The sequence below is a fragment of the Pezoporus wallicus genome, unplaced genomic scaffold (genome assembly GCF_028554395.1).
Source record: "Pezoporus wallicus isolate ANWC-B61680 ecotype Strahan unplaced genomic scaffold, APGP_CSIRO_Pwel_v1 contig_5767, whole genome shotgun sequence".
Taxonomy (NCBI): domain Eukaryota; kingdom Metazoa; phylum Chordata; class Aves; order Psittaciformes; family Psittacidae; genus Pezoporus; species Pezoporus wallicus.
The window spans coordinates 6,190,400-6,215,634 of NW_026640599.1; the positions used below are offsets into that span (position 1 = coordinate 6,190,400).

Consider the following 25,235-nt stretch of genomic DNA (forward strand, 5'->3'; position numbering starts at 1 on the left):
AGTCCTAGGTGAGCTGAGCTACTCAGGGAGGCTGTGGTTAGACACAGTGACATGAAATTTCCATGTATTTATCTTTAAAGCTCTAGAAGAGAGGAAGAGAAACTCCTGAATTTTCCCTGCAGGAGTTTGGGGTGCTGTGGAAGATGATCTAGCAGTGAAGCAATGAACAGCCTTGACCCAGCCTTCTTGTCAAAACACTTTACTAAAATAAAACAGATGCCCTTGGCAAAAAGGTCATTGCTTAATGACTGGAAAGGGTGTGGGGGGGGAAAAAAATACATGTTTATAAGCTTGTTTTTTAAAAGGAGCTTTAGTACCCTGAACATATTAGAATATTAGAACAAAGATAGTTTCTGTTCTGGGCTAATTCCACTTTGGATGGCAGAATGGAGAAGATGACCTCTTGGGCTTTTTTTAACCTAACTTTCAGTGCCTTGACTTTGAGAATGCTAACATGTCTGTGTCTAGAGTTAGACTTCTAAAGGAAAAGTAGGAAGTGACTTAATGGCTGTTCTAAGCAGAAAATTACATCTATATGACAACAGTCATCTGACTTTATTACCTGAACAGTTAAATTATTCTGCCACTGAAAAAAACCCCAAACATTGCAATATGCAGTTCCTCAGTAACATTTGATAACATCCCCTGTTGTCTTCTTGTTTTGACAATAGGAATATTTTGATTTTTCAGAAATGCTAGTGCTCAGTAAATGAGCAGTGGTGGGTAGAGAATTACAGGACTTAATCCTGGATAATAGTTCTAATAACTCAATAAATTGTTAATGTTGCTGTGTAGACTTGTACAGCTATGTAAACAAAATGTTTCTCATTAATTAAAGCCCTTTTTATTGTTATGCCAATGTGTATTGGATTTAGCTTTTTTCTGTACAAAATTTCTATAAGAAGTTTAAAACCCTTTTCAGACTGGCACTCATAGCTGCATTTCTGAGCTGTGGCTCAGAGAAGCAAATTAAGGCCTTTGCTGGGCCATAATTTAGCTGAGTAATGGTGTGTAAATATGGCTGTGGTTATTGTGAAAGTGGTATTGGAACAAGATCAGCAATATCTGGTTTCCCCAAAGGAAATTGATTTGATTGTATCACTTCAGGGTAAAGACTGAACAAAAAAATGACTAGCTTCGTCTATCCTTCATTAGTCTACAGGGTAGATTTGCTGTAGGATATCCATTTGCTAGACCAAAGTGTAGTAACTGAGCCTTTATGTCTATGAATATATAATGCATCTTGAGTCTTTAACCTAGAAGGAACAATATTAATTTTTGCAGCAGATGAGGGAATAGTTGTGATTGCCTGCATTCAGATGTTGTTTTATTGTTTCAAGATTTACTTCTTTCTGGACATACTTCCTCAAATAGATTGATATTAGGGCAATACCTTCTTACTCTGCAATTCTGCTGCTGATGCAGTGCCTCGTATCAGAGCACACCTAATAAAAAAGGGATTTCTATGCCAGAGGTAAAGCTTGTGTTTCTGCCTGCAAGCAGATTCTGAGATTTAGGACAATGCTGCTGGCTGGTCTCTTGGTCAGCCATTCCAACCTGCTCTTTGCACATTGACTTCCCCTCCATTCTTTGAGCTAACAAACCTATACATAATACATCTTCTCTTTGGAGAGTATACAGAGAAAAATAAGCCTGATTTGGACATAAAACAGGGAGGCATACTCACGCTGCTGCCTGACATTTTTTCATACAAATTCATTTTCCATCAATGCTCTGTTGTTCCCAGTGTATTCCTAGAATACGTGCGTATTCTAGGAAACCCTGGTGCTTAACACTTTACAAGAATCAATGGTCCTGAAGCCAAGATCAGACTCAGCTGCAAACCTGCACCTACCTTTCAGTGTATCAATATCATAGAAAGCAGCAGCAAATCTGGTAGAGCGATGTGATGCAGAGCGGGAGTCTAAATTGGCCAGACTCTTAAGTTTTAGCCTGCATTTCCACAGCTTCCAGTCCTCAGAGTGAGTGATGCGAAGCAGCTCTTCCAGGCTGGATGCTCTCCTGATCTGCTGTTCTGACCTCTCCAATGCTGACAAAGATGTCCTCTGGAAGAGAAGGGATAAGTTAGAAAGCCAGTACCTTTACAGCCTTCCACCACTGCAGCACATGGAGCACTTGCAGAAAAAGGCAGCACATTACTGAGAGCAGCCAAGAGTACTTAGGAATACAGTAGCACACAGAGATATCCCAGGGTTTGATAGTGCCCAGCACCTCACTGATCTGCAGGATTTGTGTCCATGTAAAGTGTGAAGGAGGGATATCCACCTTTTCCATCACAGCCCTCAGAGCTATTCGACAAATGCAGGGTTTGCTGTTCCCTGGTCACCAGGGAACCTGGCAGATATCAGTGGCATTGCTGATGATGATCAGCCTCAGCTGGCTGGCCATGCGAGTGTGAATCCCAAATCACCCCTATAGACACCCTGAATGAGTTCAGCTGGTGAGCACAAGCCACGTGCCTTTGCAGCAAGCCACCTCGGATGCCAAAACTGTGGTGCCAGCCATGAGACATCACTGTATGTGGTACAGCTGGAAGCTGCCCGAAGTACGAGGGCCTATCCATGTGTCAGGCAAACACAGCATTCAACATGCTGCAAAGTACAGGACGCACATGCCATTCCCCATCTGACTACTGTTTGGGTCATGCCCAAGTCAGCCAAAGTGGCTTCAAGTCCAACTTCAGCACTGTGGCTGCGCAGCAGCATTAAACACAGTCATTTCATCTTCCACCTGAGTGATATATGTGACTGCCCCCTGCTCCCAGGGAAGAACACTCCCTGCAAAGACCTACACCATCAGTTTAACATTGCTATTCTCTTAAAAAAGTACCTGTTTAATGAAAACTTAGTAGTGCATAGAACCCCAGAACAATAGTGGTGTCTTTGCTGCTGCTTTCTGACATCTGTGTTTGTGTGTTTATCAAGACATTGAGTATTTATTTCCACTGACTCACCCAGATCTACTGAAAACTGTTGCCTTCAACCCAAGTACAAGATTATCATTGTAAACGGCCGTGTTGCACTGGGCCTGTGCTCCCAGCTATACTCTCTGGTCATGTAGTTGACTGTACTTTTTGACTTGCATATAAAGAGCTGCAGTGCCAGTTATCATAAATAAAATGGCAGTTCTTAAAAGCAAAGCTGAACTATAGGAAGCTGGCAAGGAGTTGTGTAGTAGTCTGAACAGCTAGTAAGTAAGTGCTCTGTGTAGGACTGGGGAAGGGGTGGTGGAAAGGGTCACCTATAAGAGGAACATTTTTAGATGAGATCTGAAACCCAAGCACTGAGCACATCTGTTATTTGTTATTAAAACATCTGTGACATTTATTTTGCAATGATACAGATGTTAGCCTGTACATACGGGCCAAGTTCGTTTTGGGGTAATTACATTCTACTGACCTAAAATTCCCTATGTAGTTAAATTAGAATAAGTTATTTGCTTTTCTTTATGCCCACACAGAACATTGTATTGTGCTCTAGCAAGCTGCCATGTTTCATTATAGAGATGGCTGGTTTTCATAGGTGAATGATATCTCATACACTTCATATGTGGTGAAAACTGGAAAACCAATTTCAACAGTTTTGGACAAATAGCTCAGAAGAAATGTGAATACTTAGTACTAGAAACCGAATTTCAAGATAGTTTTACAAAAACAGCTATATCTGGAATTTTGCTGATCTAAGAAAGCTGAATTTCAGCTTGAGGTCAGTGCATCAAGACTCATTTGCTCTAAGAACGGCAGCTTGTATTCACACCCATTCACAAACTTTCTCCTTGACCTTGCAAAACATGCGAGTATAGAACTGGCACTGCATGGTAATGGGAGCAAAAATATTAAAACTGAACTCTAATAATCATTAACAAGACTCTTTTTCTCTCTTTCAGGTCAAAAAGATGTTCTAGCTGAATCAGCATCTTCTGAACTAGACAGCATTGACAGAGAAGCTGTAAAATGAGATGACGGTATTCTGTAAATTAGAAGATATATCCCTGCATTTGTTGTAAGAGTCACTGGCTTAGGACTAGCTTTTCCATTTCTTTTACTCTAAATATCAAGAGTTGTTATTAATGATTATTATATGAGCAAAATAAATTTTAAGCCTAAGTTGAAAGGGTACAGAAAAAGTATACATGCCTCTACATGGTCAGCAAACGTCTCTGGGTTTATCTAAAGCAACAATGTGTATTAGTTTAAGGATTTTTTTATTTTTAAAGCTGTACAATTTCCTAATGTGGACTGAACACACTGAAATTAACTAACTCATGCCTTCACAAGTACTATTGTATAGAAAGAGGAATGAGTTATATTAGTAGAAGTCATTTTTATACCAAAAAAAAAACGCATCTCCATTAGGATTTGAATTCCAGTAATAATAATAATAAAAAAATACCTCTGATATTGGTGCATCATAGTGGTATTGACAAATTGCCCAGCCAACCCAGGCTCAAAAGATCATGAAAGGTATCAGTGTGGTGGATCTTTGGTCAAATCAGTCTCACCACAGTTATCTGGGGTATAAAACATCTGAGGAGAAACACCTAATTTTGTTGCAACTACCCAAGAGCTAAAACAGGAACGGTAAATACCACCTTATGTTTTTGGTTTGACTCTTCTGAGACTACTACAATAAATGTTCTTCTAAACACTTGTTAGGGCGCAGACTGTTCAGCATCCAAAAGGACATCACTCATCTTTACACACATTAACCATAAAAGTAGCTATGCACAACTTAAGGCTTTCAAAACTAAAAGCTTAGGAAATTAAAAGAATGTGCAAAGTGCAGCAGCCCGAGTCAACAGGGCATGGCCTTACTACCTCAGACACCACAGACTAAATTGCTCCGGCTGGGCACCTTCTTGCTACAGCACAGCAGCACTGACTAGTGTGTTGTCACAAAATCTTCCCAAGGCATTAATTTCTGGTCATCCTACAGCATCAAATGAAAACACAGAACCTCTTAGAGTCTCAGATAATGAAGATAATCAGAGGGCTGAAGCATCTCTCCTGCAAAGGCTGGGAGAGTTGGGGTTGTTCAGCCTGGAGAAGAGAAGGCTCCTGGAAGACCTCAGGGCAGCCTTCCAGTACCTAAAAGGAGCCTACAAGAAATCTGGAGTGGGACTTTTATAAGGGAAGTAGTGATAGGGCAAGGGGGAATGACTTTAAACTGGAAAAGGGTAGCTTTGCGCTTTTTTTTACAAGTTTAGTAGATGTTAGGAAGAAATTCTTCACTATGAGGGTGGTGAGGCACTGGAACAAGTTGACCAGAGAAGTTGCTGATGCGCCATCCCAACTTGTGTCTTTTGTATGCTTGCAAAATAAACAAATTACCTGTGGAGCTATATCACTGGAAAACTCAAAATATCCTCAACTTTTGGTACCCATAAATGTACATACACCCTTTAATCAAACAAATACATAATGTTATTGCCTACAAGGTATGTTCACATAGAACTCATCAATAACAAATATCAATGTAGTAAGTTTAAGTAGTTCATTCTTACCTCTTCCGTTTACTGCTGCTATTAATATAATTTTTCTAAATATCTTATCTAAGAATGGATTCCATACCCAGAGATAAATATCAGATTCATACTTAAATGAAGTTGTATTTTTTTTGTAATACTGACCTCTCATATGTTCCAGAACTATTCTTCAACTCAAAAAGGAGTATTTGTTTTCCTCTATTTGGGCTATGAGCAACATCATTGACATCAGGAAATGATAATGTGGATTAGCACTGTGATTTTTGGATAATTACAACTTTTGTCCTTCCAAAAGAAACCATAATGGACTATCTATCTTCTCCCTAGCAATCTCAGATGCCAGAAAAACCCTAAAAGTAGTTAGCATTGGAAAGGAACAAGAGAAAAAGCAGTGATACATTCAGTAGCCTTTCCCACCTTGGATGCTGTCTTAAATCGGACACTGAGTTCATTCCCCATTGATTTATGCTAGTGAAATATTTGGCTTATCATGTCACATAGATGCACAATCCCACACATAGTCTGCACTGTTTAAACTGGGCCTCTTCTTGAGAATTAGTACTGACGATCTCCTGTCAGGTGTTCAGAAGTTTACACCTTTTTCTCCATGCTGGACAAATTCCTAGGTTTCTTGCCTGAGAAAAAATATCCTACCCTTTGCAAACTGATGTCTACAGAAACCACATTTGCTGATACCCATTTTTAGCATGTGCGTCTCTTTGCAGCATGACATAGATGACCTTTCCATTAATGCTGTGTTTCAGGATCTCCTGGAGGTATTTTGAACAATGGAGGAAAGATGTGTGGAATACGATAGTGAAAGAAAGACCCACTGAAGTTCTAAGTTTATTTGAGGACCTATAGCACAAACACATGCCTAGGACCCAAAATTAATACTTTTATTTCTTTATAAATTCTTTTTTTTTAATTTTCGAAATTCATTCTTTCTGCCTCATAGTCTTTATCCACAGTGGGATATAAACCTCTGCTTAAAGCTGAACACATGTAAGAGCTTTTCTGAAAAGGAATGGTTTTCTGCGTTAGGGTCACAGATACTATTGTGGGAAGAGCTGCATAAATACCAGTGGCAGTTCAACATTATCACTGTGTCTGAGGCCAGGACAAATGATTAAGGAACCTCTCAATAACCTTGCACTGTTTTATGATCCATCCTCTCAGCAGTTAAGCAATCAAAGAAGGTAATAGCTTTATCTTGCCAGGGAAAGCAGATTGTAGCTGCATAACAGAGTGATGACTCTCTTAATGCCCTTGTAACACAAACATTACCAAAAAGGGTTAAGCTAAGTTCAGACTAAATCTTTCAAAATAAACCAATGTGTGTGGGGGAGTTCATCATGAAGTGAGGGCACTTGGACATCAGCAAAGGGTGCTAGCAGCATGTAAGGGCATTTTGAACCTTTATGTGAGTGTTTTGTGTTTAATGCAGCAGTAGCAGATGCATTCAGTTTGAGAGAATTCATATAGAAGACAAAGACTTGACACAACCAGGAGCTGAATTCCCTTTGTTCCATTGATGCCCAAAGGCTATTCTCAGAACTAGACTCAAAGCAGTTTAAATACTAGGTAGATGATTCATCACCACATGAAAATACCAAGGAACTTTCCTGCTGTGTATGCTACATTTGAAAATTACCTCCTTTTTTTCCATGAAGGCATTTTCTTCCCCAAGGTGTTCTTATGCCATGAGCTGATCGTAGTCATGGGCTCGTCTTGCAGAGACAGAGTGCCTACAGCTCCCTGCCACTCCAAAATCATTATAAAAAAAAAAAATAGGATCCTATGAGTTTTCACCTGACTGAATATGAACTGAATATCTGAGACTCCTATTCTAGTTAATGGAGAAAAATAGGTCTATTGGGAGCACGTTCATCTCATAGTAAAGTCTGTTTGATAAATTGTTCCTCCAAACAGCCTCTTTTTCTCTGTTGATGCTGAAGGAGGAGCCAGCAGGTCACTAGCTCAGCAGTAGTTAGGTGACCTGAATCCCATTCAGCTGAGAGCAGCCAAATGACATGAAATCCCCTGTCCTTATCCAAAGCACAAGCAATTTATGAGACAAATTTTTCTATTACACAAATATAAACAACCAGGAAAAACAATTGCACCAGGGTCTGAAGGGCCTGGGACTGGCTACAGGGCAGCAATGGCAGCTGCCTGGACTGGGGAAAGAATTTTAATTCCTACCTCAAAGCCATGGGGTGGTTGCCTAGCCGTGCTGAGGCTCACAGCACAGACTGTGAGCTGATGTGGCCAGGGAACTGCAAGGGAGTTCCTGTGGAAAAGTCTTGTTCTCTCTTGGCAAGAAAACAGGACAACTCCTGCCATTGTGAGGCCAGCACAAAGATCTACAGGGTGCCTGAAGGTCTCTTATTTGGCCATTTCCCTGGTGAGAATGACAAGCTTGTGTGGAGTCTCTGCAGTGAGAGGAGCTCCTTTTGAGAATTTTCATCATTCTTATTAGAATTTTTAGCATTATTGTGACTCCTAGGAGTATGGGGTCAGGTACAAACACAAAGATGATTCCTAACCTGATGTCTACAACCAAAGTAAAGAATGAGAGAAATCATTCATCCAAAGGGACTACCAAGGAAACACAGAAAATACTGCTCAGAGTGATGGCTATGAATTTGAGATAGCAGGGGCTCAACCATTGCCAAATTTTATCATTAAAAAAATATTGTCTATAATACAGCATCTTGTATCCTTGGGGTGTTGCATAACGGGTAATAGTGAGAGAATCTGCAGCTTGAAAACATCAGGCTTGCAGGAGTGACTTACTGCCTTATCAACAAGTAACTGAATCACCCCATAAACATTTAGCATGAGGTGTCTTACTCTACCACATGTCTGACACATAATAGTTTGCACTAATTCTATCATCATCATTATATTTCATTTCTGAAGAGAGAATAAACATCTGCTTTTCAGCAGCTCCACTAAAATCAGAATTTGGATTCTCTGTCAGCTGTGAACTTCTGATGTATGAAATACCATCCCTGACTGTATCCCCTCTGTAAGCCTGATTATCTGTGCATTATAAGTGCATAAATAATAAATTATTCTTAATTATGGTGAACATGACCACAAAACAATGAGGTATTTTGACTTCCTACTAATATTTTTCCCTGAAATGGATGGGTTTGTCGTGGGATTTTTCAGAAACTATTACAGTCTTTGCCATCATTATCAGAGGCATGGATGAAGTTTTAGGAGCATGCAATACTTCATTCCACCTTCAAATGGTGACTTTGTTTTTAAACAAATACCCAAATCTGTTCTGATACTTAGAAAACAGTTTAGGCTGTCTCAGTGCATTGCCTTGTCCAGACTGAACATTAACTTGGTTATCACAGTTACAGCATTAATAGCCTGGAGACTTGCATTAGACATATGATAGTCAAAAGAAGCTGGGGTTTGGGGACTCTAAGGCAAATTACCAGGGCAGCACCTTCTGTTTTCCAAAGCTCCCTCGGTGAATTACTGCCTTGATTTTCCTGCTAATATTTTCAGCTGTGACCACTACTAGAGCATTTTCTGCAACTGCATCAAAAGGAGACTCCATGTAACTCTCACCAGCAAAAATATACATCAGACGTGTCATTTGGCTGTAATGCCCAGACAGCTACTCCTGCTGTGTGTGTGGAGGAGGAAATGGTACCCTGAGTGGAAAGCCTGAAGCTCACATCTCTACCCTCATCAGTGCCTGCTTACCCAGAAAAAGCTCAAGGACTGAAGAATAGGTACAGGGGAAAAGTTTTGCTTCCTCCACCCACAACCTAGGTGAAACCTCTCCGCTGTCTGCCTCAAGAGTTAAAGAGTGTTAGCCCTGGCCATCCATCCTCTCAGGAAGGGTGGCTGTGTGATCACACCACTTCATCCTGAAGTCTTGTGTGTCATGGCTGCTGAAAGAAAAACTGCATAGAGCCCTATCCTGCAAGAAAAGCAGTGGAGAAATGCCAAAGCATGGAAAGAAGGAGTGACAGATGTTACTTGTAGGTGTGGGAGAAATGTAAAATGGTAAAACCAGTAGTTTGACTGGGTGTTCTGTGAGGGGGCAGAGGGCTTACAGGGAGACCTTTGTCTGAGACTATCACATTTCTCAATGATACAGATGTGAGGTTTGAGGGCCTCTTTTGCTAAAACCCTGTCAGAACAGCATTTGACCAAGACCCAGAAATTGTGAAGCAATTTTTAGACTGCTCCACCTTTGATGTTCAGTGTGGTAAAAAGTTCCTTCCAGTTTCCCTGAGCTCCAGTCTTTCTTACAGTGAAGACAGGAGACTTACCCATTTCTTAAACTTATTAGTCAAGGTGCGGACAAATACTTCTACTTTAGCTGAAGGTGATATGTATTCATAAGTAAATCACATCAGCTATCCTGTGGCTTCAAGAGAACAGCTATTTTATATTTTGAATGGCCTTTTGAACTAGAGTAGATCTTTTGTGGTGCTACAGCAAACAAATCGGACTTTAGCAGCATGTATACATTACCAAAATCCTCAGAGATGAGAAATTTTGGATGCTGTATTCTTGGTGTGAATGAACCAAAATATTCAAAGCAAAGAACTGAAATCATTTGAATTGTGCATGATTTTGTCAAAGCATAAATCTCAGAATATTTAATATTCTTTTTCATGCCCAAAGCAATGCTAGACTGATAGTATTTTATCAAAATACCTCTCACAACTATAGACCTTTAGCCAGCTAAAACTTTACACCAAAATGAGGGAGGCTTTTTCCCAGCCATCAAACATTTTGAGAATCAATTACAATTATCATTAAGCAAATATTTCTTCCCATAGCCAGGCCTTCTGGCTCTTGTAGAAAACATCCTCACAGCAGCTGAATGTCATTTTGAAGGAAAACATTCCCTGTGCATCATTCTGTGGCAGAGATGGAAAAGCCAGATGGGCAGATGGAAGAAAAGTGTAGGTCTGCTATGGTATGGAGTTTCTTCCTCTTTCAAGCCTAGTCATCTACGTTGAGAGTTTACCTTTAGAGCCCTCGCATGGTGATCGCCTAAAGTATATTTGCTTGGCTTAGTGAAAGGTCACTTTGGTCACTAAGGATTGTCATGAAAGTCGAGGTTGGTAAATCCTTGATGTATTCCAAATGTTACTGATGGCTTTGGGAGTCTTACAGTATGTTTTCTGAGCCTCTACTTGTATGTTTGTTCATATTGTCTTGCATTGCTTCAATCTGTTCAGACAGCCATGATGCTCGGCCCAGAGCACAGCTAGAAATATTGCATAGCAGTTACTGCATCATACAGACTGTTAGGTGCTAGTCTAACACTGTAATAGGGTACACGTGTCAAAAATAGCATATTATATGTATTTACAAAGACTGTGTCCAGACTGTGGACACTTTCTTCTGGTCTTTGTTCATTCTTTGGAAGTCACTGGGGTTTGGACAGTGATTTTGGAATGGCTCAGCAGCAGAGACCTGAATTAAATCAGATGACTATGTGTGTTTTAATACTTGAAAATATTTTTTAATGTGATGAAGATTCCTTCAGTTAGTGCTTTCATCAGTTTCTGGGTTTGCCCCAGGACACTTTAATAAATGTTTTGGAAGTGTGACTAGCCAACTGGATGGCTGGGTTTTAAAATGTCACTTCACAAAGCAAAGCCATTGCCAGTACTGAATGAACTTATGTTACCCCAATCTCACGCACACATTTTCCTGGAATTGTACTTTTTCTTAAGTAATATTTCCCTAGCAGTTCAGGAAACTATCCTAATGTGGTTTCTGAGTCACATTGCTAATTAAAGTGAAAAGCTTTGCCTGTTTGTATGGCACATTCTCTACATGCAATGGTGCTATATGATACAGTAACATGATGCAACATGTTTGCAATGCAACCCGACTCAAAAAGAACTCCCTCCCCAACTGCACACAAATAGTGACCACGCTGCAGTCGCTGACTATGAATTCTCAAAACTAACCCAGCATGCTTCCCATCTAGAAGCACGGCTCAGACAAAGCCATTTGACATCCTGATGATAAGGAGAGCAGTCACCTCGCTCCAAACCCATGTGGCGCCAACATGGGGTTGCCAAATCCCATGTCTTTAGCTGCATGTCCATTATACTCAAGTATGACTCTGCTGAAGTGGCAAGAATCCTAGATTGTGTTCTAGCGCTAGTTGAGGGGTCCCACATTTTAGGTCACATTTGGGGAAGAAAATAGAACAAATATGCAGGTGTCCTTAAGGAAGCTGATTTTTCTCAGTTCAAGCAAACTAAAATACCCTGATCAATTGTTCTGCTATTCGTTGATACAGAAGCACATATATAGCTCATTCACAAGGACATAAAAAAAAGCAAATTGTGGTCGGTCTTCCCATGGGTAAATGGGTTCTCTGCAGCTGTAGGGAGGACATGCAGACTTTTTCAAGTCCCAACAAGAATGATGAAGATTTGAAAAACATGCTGGGGAGGTATGAAGCAGGCAATGAAGTAGTTAAGGGACTGGCACATAGTGGGAGGTATAAGAAATCCCTAAAGAAAGGGCTCTTGAGGGAAGGTATCACATCAGATTTGCTTCCCTGCAGCGAAATATTTCAGGTCATTTCTTCACCCCCAGGGAAACTGAGCAACACAGTGATTTTGGGACTATATCTCAAAGCCAAGCCCAAGAAACATCAATGGCCAGTTTTGCAGCTGGACATATTACTGATGAGAGAAAGGTCTGAAAGAAACACAGATCCAAGTCATTTAGTGATAACTGTAAAAACTACTGTACAAGGTTTATAATGAGAATAAGAATAAATGAGTTACCAGCTACAACAACTGTACTTTATTTACTTTTTTCAAATACCAATATGGTGTCCACAGGAGATAAGACACAGGTAAACCTCACTCAGATCTAGTCTGGAGTAGAGACACTGTGGATGAGAACAAAATCTGCAGACACAGCAGCAGAGGTCTCAAAAGCCAAAGTTTTCACCAGGTTTATTTTTCCTCATTGTCAAGCAGATTATTTCTCTGTTTGCCTCCGGTGGGAGCCTGCCTCCATCCCACCACATTAGTGGTTAGAAACAACTCAAGTGCCTGTGAGGGAGAAAGCACAAGTAGGCTGCGGAAAACAGACAAGCAGCACTCCCTGAGCCTGAGTGGATTGCTTGTTTCAGTTGCCTTGAGACCATAAATTAACAGAAAGTTGGTCCGCTGCCCTCTGAACCTGCCTTCCTGCCTCCCCTTGGTTTCACTGAGTTTCAGATGTGAGCCACGACTGATGTCAGAGTTTAATTAGAGCTGATTTAATTTCAAACATCTGACCATCACAATGAATTTCTTAAATGGTGCATCTGGTTAATCTAAACAGCCTGATGTACTTTTCAGAGCTCTGATCTGTCCCCAGACATTACAATCCTAGCTGAGATGGACTGGGCTGGATCAGCAGCTGGAAGGGATTTTTTTTGCTGTTTCTCACAGGCAAGAACTTCTCTTGATAAAGTAGCGGTGTATTAGAACCCCTTATTCCTTTCCAGCTTGATAAGAGCCAAGGACAGATGCCATATGATATGACGACAGTACAGAATTGTTCTCTTATCCTTCACTGTACCTTGTCAAGGCAGTAGCAGATAAGTCAGAACAAACTGGATTTCCTCACAACCTCCCTGATAGCTTCCCACTCCTGAAGGAAAAGCACAAACAGTCATTTCTGCAGGAATGTGGCAAGTAAATTTTCACGTTTTTGGCTCATGTGCCTGTCAGAGATGGTAATCACAGAGAATCAAAAGAAACACTGACAAAGCGAGGATAATAAAATACTTCTGAAAAACCACAATTTCATGATCTTAATTCAAAAAAGTTTGCTAACTTTGAGAGGAAACTCGATATGAGGACAAAAATCCTAGTTTAAACAGAGAAAATGTTTCCAACAACCTTTACTGTTGCCTTCTCTAGCTGTTTAACAGTTTGCTGTACTTTCAGAAGTTGCCTTTGAGGAAGTTATCCCATGAGATAGATTCTCTCTTTTCTGGACACTGAGCAACATTTGCAAGTAGTTATTAGAGAGCTGCATAGATCTATGTGAAAAACAACGTCAGTAGTAATTACAGAGACAAAAGGTTACATCCAGCTCTGCTGCTCAGGTTTCTGTGCAGAGCTCTTTTTTGGTTACACAGACAGACTGCAGCTGGCTCAGGGAAGGGAGAGATGCAAAGAGCTTCCTGATTCTTTCCACTCACGGTGTGATGGCTCTCCAGTATTCACATGCCTTCCCAAGAGCAAGGCATTCTCCACTTAGGTGGTCGAGGGCCTGGGCGTCATGGGTAAGTGCTGTTTCATTCTCACCAGTGAACAAGGACTTTGTAGCAGCTGTGTTTGGAAAGTGGCTTCCACCTCTGTCCAGCTCGCAGTGGCAGTATGAGATTGCTGAATCTAAGATTTGCTAGAACAAAAATGATCACTCTAGGCCGTATCAGTGTTTAGTGCAGATGTAAAACAGGTTTAGCTGTGGAAAAGGAGTGCATGTAAGACAGCTGTGTTTACCTCCTGGGCTAAGCAAATCTGTGCCCTTGGTTTTCTGATCAGAAAGCAGATTTCTAGTTCAGTGATATACCTAGCAGCTGTGGATTTCTGATTTTCTAATGAACCAAAGGAGGGTTGCAGAGGTCTTCTCACCATGGGGAGAAGACCTCTGCAAAAATAAAAGGCTGTGAGTCTGCTATAACTTGGGCACTACCAGTTGTCTCCTTCTCTTGCCTTCCTCCTAACACTTTATTAATATGGGACAATATAGGGTGGGAAGCAACGAGACTCCGATTCTCAGAGATCAAGACCTTTCAGCCTCATTAGAGAGGTGGTTTTAGTGTTTGAAGGCAGAAGCACCTCTGACAGATCATTGGCTTTTCTTTGCAAGAAATTCACCTCAGCTCTGATGAATATAAGACATTGCTCTTTGCATCTAATTTTAATTCTGGAAAAAGTAGCCGTGTCTGTCATTGCTCTAGGAGTGGAAAAATGAGTGGGGGAGAGACAGGAAAAGAGACAGAGAATTTTGTGGTTCCTTGGCTGAGGGGCTTCCAAAATGTAACAGACCATCGAAACAAAACTTCAACAAGGAATTTTTAAAGCATTTCCTGAAGAAAAAAAAAAAAAAAAGATTAATTAAGAAGTGCTCAATGTTCAGAAAACCCATGTGGAAATCTAATTATTCAAATAGGACTTCACATGTCAGGCTGGCATCTGGAATCAAGAAACTGGTGTGCGAGACAGAGGGCTTGCTGCCAGCCTCAATATGAGCCCTGCCTGACACCTGCATGGCTGAGTCTGCTAGCCACTTCCCACCATGAGACTGCCTTCCAGTTGTTTCTGAAGAGCTGGGAAAATGCTGCCAGACGTTAGATGTTCAGGCTGAAACTTTCCACGCCAGATGTCTGCCTCAAAATGATTCTAATAGTTTTTCTGCTTTCTCTGCCAAAATGGTCTGACCGCAGTTGAGGATGAAGTACCTTCTTCATCCGTGCAAAAAAACATTGTCTGGCAATCTCATCTTTGCAAATGTTTGGCGTTTCCCTGCTGTAGATCACAGATGTGAAGTTTTGACACCTGAGGAACCTTTGTTGGCCCAGATGTGTCTACTGCTGTCTCTGCAAAAATCCACCCAAATGTAAAAACCTCCAAGAGCAACAGCGGGGACCTGCCAGGGTTTAGCAGCTAGACACTCAGCAGATGGAGTTTGTGCTGACCCCACTCCATTCAAGAGCAGAGCCACAGCAGGTCCAGCCATGGGAATTAGAACAGAGGAACTGCCCTTCCTCTCCTTCAGGCCACTAGGGTAGGGCAGCCAGGGAAGGGAAGCTGCTGGATTTGCTTGTGGAAGGGGACATGAACACTGATGGAAGAGGGCAAGACCTGGCGGCCAAGGAGGCTGAGAGCATCCAGGAAGATCAGGACTAGAAAGTGAGGTCAGGAAAAGGAAAGCTGGGAAGTCATGACCACAGAGACAAAGTGAGAAGCTAGGAATGGAAGAGCAAAGGGTCAGAAATGACCAGAAAGCAAAAGGGTCCGGTAGGGCTGTCTCTGAGAAATTTGGACAGACCTCCTAAGAGTCTGAGAGAGAAGCAGGACATCCTCATCCAGAAAAGGAAGTAGAAAGGGGAGCAGCACACGGAGAATGTGAATGGGAGCCCAGTAGGGAAACAGAGCCCAAGTCCTGGAGGTGAGGGAGCACAGTTCAAATGCTGGGACTGGAACAGGTCAGGAATGGAGAGAGAAAGGAGTCAGGCCTGACAGGCAGCCTCGGTGTGCACATGTTGGGGGGAAAGGACTCCTGTACCTAGAAGAGGATGGAATTTCTGAAGGGTGGGAAAAGCCAAGCACACCGGAGATACTTGCTGAATCATGGCAGCTTATATGTTCACTGCAATAATCAAGATATTTGCAGAATATAAGATAAGATAATATTCAAATCCTTAGCCCCCCGAAACTCTACCGCATGATACCACACTGACACCACCTGATGGTTTAAAGCATCACCACGTTTAAAACTTCAGGTGTCCGGGGCAGAGCTCAGCTACTTGAACTCATACAACAGGGAGGAGATCAGGTTGCTGGTTGTTAACCTTTCTTGGGTCTCATTAATTGCATATTACCTGCATTCTGACATAGTGGTTTTTATCCAGGCAATGCTGCCACAGGTCTTACAGAAATTTTTAAAAAATAAGGTGGGGTAGGTGAATGCAATACATCATTTCTGTGTTCTGCAAATTCAGTTTCAGGTGCAAAGGGTAAGAATGGGCATAACCCTCTATACTGTTAAACACTGCAACATGAAGGACTTTATGTAGATTATATGCACACACTCAAAAGCCCACAGGTTGTTCATGTTCATTCTGGCTTGTTTTAACAAACCAGAAATCTAACATACTATGTAAAACATTAAAAGAAAAATAATCAGCTTAGCCAAAAATCTCTGTCTACACAAAAAAAAAAAAAACAGAACAAGCAGAAAACCAGACTTTCCCTTGTGGCAGTCAGCGGCCAGTGAATGTGAAACACAGCCCTTTTTAGTATGATCTACACGATACCTTTGTATATCTAACAGTGGCAACTAACAGTGATTTGTTATTGTATACAGCACCCTGTGACTAAGTTGGCTTCTTGAGAGTGGTGGACAAATTTCAATGAAAACAATTACGGATGTACATAGGGTGAACAGACAATCCTATCATAGTGAATAAACTATAAACTATTTTAAATGAGCAAGAAGAGCTCTTCCACTTACTCTAGGCAAAGTGGATAAGATTCAAAATTTAGTTAAAGGACTAATTAGGAGTTTACTGTTGTGGTGAATAAACTTGTGAGGACAGAACTATAACCACTGCCAATTATACAATGGCTAGTATTCTACATTAGAAAGTGCTTTCTGGTTTAAATAAAGTGACAGCTACATGTAAGAAACCAGTGATTTGTCATGCAGTGCATAAAGGTAATGTATACAAGGCTGATTACTCTGGTCCTAATGCCTTCAAAGGACTGATTGCTAAGGTTGTTAATTAAAAGCTTGTGAATGGTGTGCAGGCAAAGTGGTTAGTTATTAGTCATTCTGAGGCACACATTGCTCACCACTACTAACTTCTTGGGCCAGCAGCAGCAGTCTGCAATTGAGCACATATCTTAGCATTTATTTTCTAAAACACAGGTCAGCCTGCAGTGCAGTTCACAGACTAGTGTGTGGTCATCTCTTGCAAGCAGGAGGTTTTTCTGAAGTGAAAACAAAAATATTAGCTGTTTTGTTCTTTCAATGAAAAACAAATTTGTTCTGGACCACACACCGAACTAATCATTTTTGGACCCACTGCACATGTAGAAACTTGTCCCAGTTTTTGTTCTGATTTTTCTAAATGATTGTCCTGGATGTTCTCACATTGTCTCAGAAAGTCAGATCTGAAGAATCCTACTCTCAAGGTGAGGCTTCAGCTTAAATTTTGTGGCATTTATTATATTCAGAAGAAAGCTTATTTTCCCTGCAATGTTCTCTATTATTACTAGTTGATGTTTATTTTAAGCCCTCAATAATATCTCCTGATAAAACAGAGGAAAAATATTTCTCTAATTTCTGGCAAACAAGTGAACAAGTGATGAGCATGTGGCTTTAGACGAAAATTTTCAAGGATACTAATTCCTGCAATAACAAATACCTGAAATAAGACAGTGTATTTAATGAGTATTCTAAATTCTCTGGTTTGCATTTTTGCTTAGATTTTGCTTTTATTTTGCATGGCTGACACTGAAAGTTTAAATAAGAACAAAGTATATGGCAAGTACTTAATAATAACTAGTTAAGACATAAAATATTAAACAGCAAATATGTTCTTCATTATATATTCTCTTTCCTCTATGACTGCTAAATATTTGTGCAACTAAACCATCACATAAAAAAACCCAACGACTAAAACAGCAAAAACAACACCACTTTGCACATTGAATGTATATAATTCTGGCAATTTGGATTATTAAGAATGACAGTAAATAAAGATCACCTACCTTCACAGATCCATTCTCATAGTCAGATCCTTGCAGGAGATGTAGAAAAGAAACTATGAAAATATTCACAGTTGCCCACAGTTTGTACATTCTGATGTTTATAATCCACAGGTTACTACGCAGATGTTGTCATACAGCTAGAGGCATCTGTTTCAAAATGCATTTCTCTATCACCAGTACAGAAAAGCTTCCAGAATTTCTCTTACAAACTCACAAAAGATTCCAACATCCGAGAGCAAATATCTGGCTCCTTACTGCTGAAAAAATAATTGTAAGTTCATCTAGAGAATGTCATTTCTTAGAGCAGATTTTAGACATACTTGAAAGAAAATCATGGTAAGGGTTTATATATATCTGTATGTATACACATACACGCTCACAAGTGATCAGGTATGGATACCGGTTAATGAAGTTCACACATCTTCCATCAAGACGCAAAGAGACATTCAAAATCCATCTGTGGTCCAGAAAATGTAAGAAATCTGCCCTATTCTGTGCTCCGTGTTACAGCAGGCTTTTAAGATGGTAGTGTAGTGGCCAGTGTTTCGAGCTCAAAGGCTGTAATCCAACTCTGTATTAAAACTTTTTTCACAACCTTCACGGAAGCTTGCAGAAGCATGTGTCTTAAATCTGATACAGACTTTGGCAGTAACACAGTCAAACTTTGGCTCTAATCCCATTTTGTCCCTACCAATAGCATAGCAGTTTTTAAACTAACTGATGCAATCTAGACTCTCATTATTTTAAAGAAGATTACCTGAAACATGAAACTTCAACACACGTTCTTACACAGCACACATATTTTATGCTACTTCTTAAAAAAAAAAGAAGAAAAAGAGGAAGGGAAAGATAAAAAGACTGACTTTCTTTAATGTGTTCTGTCTTATGCTGTACAGGGTTTTCTGGATAGATTTTTAAAAGGAAAGTTAAAAACAAGACTTTTATTTTTGTAATGAAACCTTATAAAGCTACAGATATAAAGGAAAAAAATCTGTTGTTACGCAGCAAAACACAGTAATTTTTTCTGCCCCAATTTGTGCATGCATTTTCTCTGTATATCCCCACAGTTTATAATGGAGATTCTAAAATGGGAGATCTAACATTTAAAATTGTAACATAGATGAAGGCTCTGATAATTATGCATGTTAAATCTATATTTCTCTAATAACATAATATACTGTGTTAAGGAGAGTAGTTCTGCTCTCACATGGCTTAGTGTTTACAGAATCAGACTATACAGTTGTTAGCATAAACCAGTCACATATCTAATATTTCAGAGAACTGGTTTTCTACTTCTGTGACATCCAAGCAGTAGCTCTCTTAAATACAAGTCATCCTTCTGTAACTATCATTAGCTTGCATAATTTCTCCTTCAGTATTTATCATAAATGGACATTGCAGAGAAAATTATTTGAGCACAGTCAGTTAACTTAGTCATTATCCTTTAAAAAACATATGTAAAAACTGTGTGATTTTTTAGCTTTGTCTTATGCCTCTTGTTTTGTGAAAGCAATCTTTTTCTTATTTTTGGCGTCATCGCCCACCCACCCCACACTGTTTTGTACAAGGTCAGCAGGAATTTCACCTCTTTGAAATCTGTGTGAAAAAGCTGCTCTCTTTGTGTACCTGCTTCTCCACCTTTCCTGCATCCAGGCTGACAGTCAGAGTCAGTTTCAGAGGCCCCATGCTAAAAGGGACATTCTGTGTTTGTACTTTGGTTTACCATTAAAATATTTTAACTATTTCATTCAGCATTTTAAATTAACATGTTACCTAATGCTTACGTATGGTCACCTTGACCCCTTTTAATGTCTCTGTTTCCCTTCTGATACTAGCATCCATCTCTTTGCAGGAGCTGAAAGCCTTGCTAAAATCAATGAATAATGCTTTAGCCTCTGATGCACTGCTTAAGCATAAGGGATGAAACAAAAGTAACCACCATCCTCTCAGGACTGTGTGATAATAATTTTGTTTGACCTGTAGAATGTCTGGACATCAGCGTCTTTCATGTATGGAATCATTATTTGAAACACAGACCCAGATTCACAAAACAGGCAAGAGACAATACATGTCCTCATGCCCTAAAGCCTGATGTGTATGATACTCATACAGCCTGTCTTCAGCACCCTTCAGGGATGAGCTGCTCTGTTCCCCTGGCAGGGCTGGTGCAAAATTTCACCAGCCAGACCAGGCACCCATAGCAAGCCTTCCCTCCAGACATCAGCCAGACTGCTTCTGTCCTCTTCACAGCCATCAACTCTCCACTTCGTAACTTGACAGAAACAAGGGAAAGCCCAGGAGCCACACTGAGGTTTTTAAATACCAGCTATGGAATTTCTTCCATCAGTTCAGCAAGTGTTTAACTACATGAAGCAAAACAGTTTTGGTGGGGAAAGCGAAAAGCACTTGTGGTGGTATGTTCTGCAAATCAGCAAGGAAGGCAAGTTTCTGAAAACAAGAGCACAGCTCAGGACTCTGCTCTAAATCAAGCAAAGTAATTCAAACCTGAGGGGTCTCACTTCCTCAGCCTCACAGTGAAGTTAGTGATTGCTTTTCTGCCCCGTGAGACCCACAGACTATATGTAAGGGACTGTTAGCAATCTAGCACTAGAAAATCAAGGCTGCTTACGCTGGAAATATCGGAGGGAGGCACCTCGGTCATATTTTGTGTGTGTTCTAGTTTGTCACTGTTACTAAATTCAAATCTGAATAGATTTGGAAAGATGAAACTTGAAACTTTCTCAAAGCAAATTGTTGATAAGAATAGTTTACCCAACTCTGGCTTTTTGGCAGAAAGACTGAATTTAGCCTGAGGTACTGAACCAAAATTGTTTACAAGAGCAAGTTAGATGCCGCAGGCAGAGACAAAAAACCCTATTCTCTCCCCTAGGACACAGGCTAGCAAAGAAATAAAAAAACCTTTTGTTTACTGGAGAGGACTTTAATTCTAGCTCAAGGTTTTCAGTGAAAGCAGAAGCAAAGCAAGAGAAATCAGTTGACTGGACAGCAGAGCAGCTCTGATGAGGGATTGTGGGGAAGCAGCATTTTCATCATTGGCACCACTGCCCCCATCCCTTTCCTTATTGCTCTTGTCTCTCTACTCCAGTTCAGGATACGAATCAGTGTTCCCTCCAGCACCATCTCAGCCCTGATTCTCACACAGATTTCTTATGCTTTTTCCTGCCTACTGCTGCACTGAGAGCAATTTAAATACTTTTTTGTTGGAACTCAAAACTCAGAAATATGTTGAGATTATATTGCAGGCTCCCTACAACAGCAGGAACAGAATTCTGTCTGACCAGACACCTCCTAGGACTATGCCCTATGTTTTCATTTAATGTATGAACAGAAGTCAACAATACTTACGTTCTAGTTTCTTGGTTTATCTCAGTTTGCTATTGTAGAACTACCTGCTCAGTTCTGTGCATGGGTTGGGTTAGTATTTCTTTAATCTAACATTGTATAAAAAAAGTGCTTAAATAAAATTTACATGGCTATTTACATGACTCTGAAGCTGGATAAGCAGCTTCACTGACATCAGCAAGGCTAAATACTGTATATTGAAACAATTCAAACATTTATATCACATTTAGGTGAGCAGCTAATAGACTGTGAGCAATGAGTCAGGTCTTTGCAAGAAGAGCTTAAGAATTTAGTTTAGTCAGGTCTGTTTCAAATATTGATCAATACTGATGTCTTAAATGGGTGAAAGAAGTTTAAATCTGTTCATCTGCAAACATGTTGTATAATTTATTCAACAATATTTTAAGCATGAGTCTTATTTTAAAGTAACAGTCTCACAATACATTGCACAGAAACCTTGATTCATTGATTCCCATACTCCCTTTTTGTGACGGAAGAGAACATATAAAAGACCCAGAACTTGGTAGCTGTCCCTAAGAACATACTTAATTATACTTTCTTAGTATTTTCCATTTATTTTTAAGATAGAATATGAAGACCATGTGCAGTTTATTTACCAGAGCTGCTTATTATAGTGCATTGCAGTTTCCATACTTGGACTCCAGAGAAAAAAGGCCAGTACAGATGACGAGAACCCAAAAACTAGTGCCAAACTTAGCTTACACGTTTCTTGCATGCATACATGCACAAAGAAGAGAAGAATTTAATGAAAATACTGAACAACTCATATTCTTCAAGCTGAAACTCTTTCAGGTGAGATAGTAAATTCATTTGGCTATCTGAAAATAACTTACACCTGCAGATAGGTGCAGACTAGTGATACTATTTGCCTGACAAAACCAGAAGGGAAACACATCAAACAAAAACATCTTCATCTGGAATGAAACACAATGTAATAAAACACAAAAGGAAGATTTTTTTTCAAGCCTTTTAACACAAGAGTAAGCCATAAATCAATAGGACTACTCAGAACACAGAAGATTTGTGAGGATAGGCCCTAAATAAACTCCAGTTTAATCAACCAGTCTCAGATTGCAAAGTTAACTTTGGAGATCAATAAAGGAGTTCATTGCCTTTACCTCAAATAAAACATTGTTTCACCCAATACCTCACACTTGAAAACTTCCCACAATTTCAGTTTTAATGTCAAGGAAATTACATAATTCCCAAAGCAAGTCATTAAATAAGTATTTTTAAGATGATTCTGTGAGCAGATCTGTACATTCCCCCTAAGTAATCCACACACAGAGAAACTTTTTTTGTCTTGAAAATTACACAGAAAAAAGAAAAATTGTGTCAGCTGTCTAAAATAATAGATTTAATAAGATGCTCATGACAGCAATTATGTCACAATTCAAGGTCACTCATTACACATTATTAAATACATTATCAAGTAACTATTAAATCAAAAATATTATTTTAAATAAAGTGATGTTTAGTATGATATTTAGTGTGATGTCTGCTGACATCAGAAACTTCTATCAAATAGCAGAAAGCTTGAAAGATCACACCAAATGCTAAGCTGGGTTGATAACATTTAGAAAAATATGCAAAATCTGATCTGCAGAGTCTCAGACTCAGAGCCTGATGGGAATCTTCTGAAGCTGTGCTAGTGGAGTGATGGGGCAGTACCACCCAGCTGCGCCCAGAGCCAGCCCTCACAGCAGCCAGGAGGCTGCTTCATCTTATAGGGTTACACTTTAGCTACCCTTAAATTAGATAGCATAATCATCTATTTGCTGCAGCAAACTGAGAGCTTAGTGCAGGCTGAAAAACCTGCTGGAGAAGCAGACCAGCCCAACTGGGTGCTGTGCCTCTACTGCTCTCCAGGCTGTGGTGGCTGAGCTGCTACCCATACCTCAGTCTAACTAGCTAAAAGCTCACTGGGGAGCATCTACACAAGCTGCAAACACATCCTTGGCTGAAAGGCAGGCATACTCTTAGCATCAGCAAACATAAACCAGCATATTCACCCATTCAGCTGTCAGCCACACCATGCTGCAGCCCAGCTCAGAGGAGGGATGCTGCTGTCCAAGGCATGCAGCAGGAGGAGAGCTGTCAGCAAAGGGCAGATAAAGATCACAAACAAACATTTCTAGTTGAGCTTTTGAGATGAGCACACCTTTAATTGCTCTATCTTTGAAAGGCTCTGACCCAGCCTTGTGAAGAAGAGCACAGCTGCATTGTTGTGCTTCTCTCTAGTTCACATTGTAATGCCTAATGCCTGAAAAGATGGAAAATCACTGTGGAGATGGCTGCTGGGCTGAATGACAGCTTTAGCTAGCCCAAGTATGATGAAACTGGTGTGATGCTTCCTTTGCATCTGTTTGTGTTTTATTAAGGAGCCTAACCTACACAGCCCCTGCTGATCCAGAAAGCAAGACCTCCCTTTGGGTTCCTGCAATTAATATTTATCTGCAATAATGAGAGCTCTGTGTCTGCTTGTCTTCACATCCGTGTTTACATAACTGTTAATGAGAACATAACTGGAACAATAATCAAACTTTAATTACAGAGGCATGCAGTAGCATTCACAAGCCTTTATTTTACTTGTGACTGTTGTAAGTCCTCACTTCTTTTTACAGAGAAATGAGGCAAGCTGAACAGAAAGATGAAAGGGGTCTCATAGTTAAGGAGAAACAAGGGAAGGAAAAGAAGAGGGAGGGAGAATAGAGGAAGAGAGAAGAGGAAGGAGAAAAGGATCTCTGACCAGGGAGCAGAACTCATCCTTCACGACTATTAATATATTATTATAGCAAAGACTTTGCCTCCAGACTGACTGCAAAACACTGGCTGGCTGATGTACACCTTAGAATCACTACCTGTTCAAGTCAGATGTCAGAACAGCTCACAAACAGCTCACAGCTCACAAAGCCAAGGAAGGAAGCAGATACCAAGAGAATAGATTCAACATCAACAGCTCAATGTCTGCATTCACACTTCACACATCTGACATTTCACCCTCTGCTATGGTACCGGAAGGAAACAAAGTATAACTGCGAGGCACAGTGAGAATCCAGTCTGTTGGATACCAGTTTGTGAAAAGAGCAGATGAACTCATGGGTGCTTGTAAAGAAGAAAATGATAATAGATTCTCCAGTTTCTCCAGTACACGTGGCATTGTTACTTAATCACCCTGGGTCTTAATGGTATGTGCAGCTTGTACTAACTTGTGTAGCTGGATAGACATTTGTTGTATTATGCACATCAAGCCTAGAATTTCTCAAGAGAAAGATGTGACTGCAGGTAATATGAACAACCTTAACCTTGCAGTCTCTGGTAATGTCTTGGGTGGTTCAAGAGCCTTATCTGCTCCTGCTGTACAGACTTCAGTACTTCTGCTGCAATGGACAAGGTAGCACCAGCTGGAATTCACTCTTCAGTCAGAACAAAACACTAGATATTTTCACATGGAAGAGCAACAGCACAGCTTTTACTTTACACATTTCCTTTTTTCAACCAGTAGTGTAGAGTCCTACAGCAATATAATTCGAGTGGCTGTAGGGTTGACGGTGGCAGCAGAGCAGCTACAAGACATCAGGGAGATCTGACACAGCCTTATAATGATGAAAATAACATCATAAAACATCTGTTAGGTGAGAAAATACTCATTTAGCCTAGTGACTGTTGCATTCTCAAAGCAAATACATCTGGTCACTTAAAGCTGAATTCATGCAAGGATGTTTTCTGAAGTAGTCCTCACCACAGGATCACCTCCATGTGCTTCTGGGGAGCTTCACCCCGCTTGTCACAAGATTTTGAGGCAGGCAGACTTTGTGATATAAG

The 25,235-nt window shown here is 40.3% G+C and overlaps 1 protein-coding gene across 2 annotated transcripts in view; it reads right to left on the bottom strand.

Moving 5' to 3' along the window:
* Window positions 1-18,654, bottom strand: part of VEGFD (vascular endothelial growth factor D) — a 29,646-nt gene extending 10,992 nt beyond the window's left edge. The window contains exons 1-2 of one of the 2 annotated variants that reach the window (XM_057419513.1): window positions 18,027-18,654; window positions 1,856-2,066 (exon numbers count right to left, since the gene is read on the bottom strand). In XM_057419513.1, coding sequence (XP_057275496.1) covers window positions 1,856-2,066; window positions 18,027-18,116 — 301 coding nt within the window. In that variant the 5' untranslated portion in view covers window positions 18,117-18,654. Of the gene's footprint in view, window positions 1-1,855; window positions 2,067-2,286; window positions 2,406-18,026 lie in introns of those variants that run through there. The other variant, XM_057419514.1, reaches the window with a different exon arrangement.
* Between the last annotated feature and the right edge of the window lie 6,581 nt (window positions 18,655-25,235).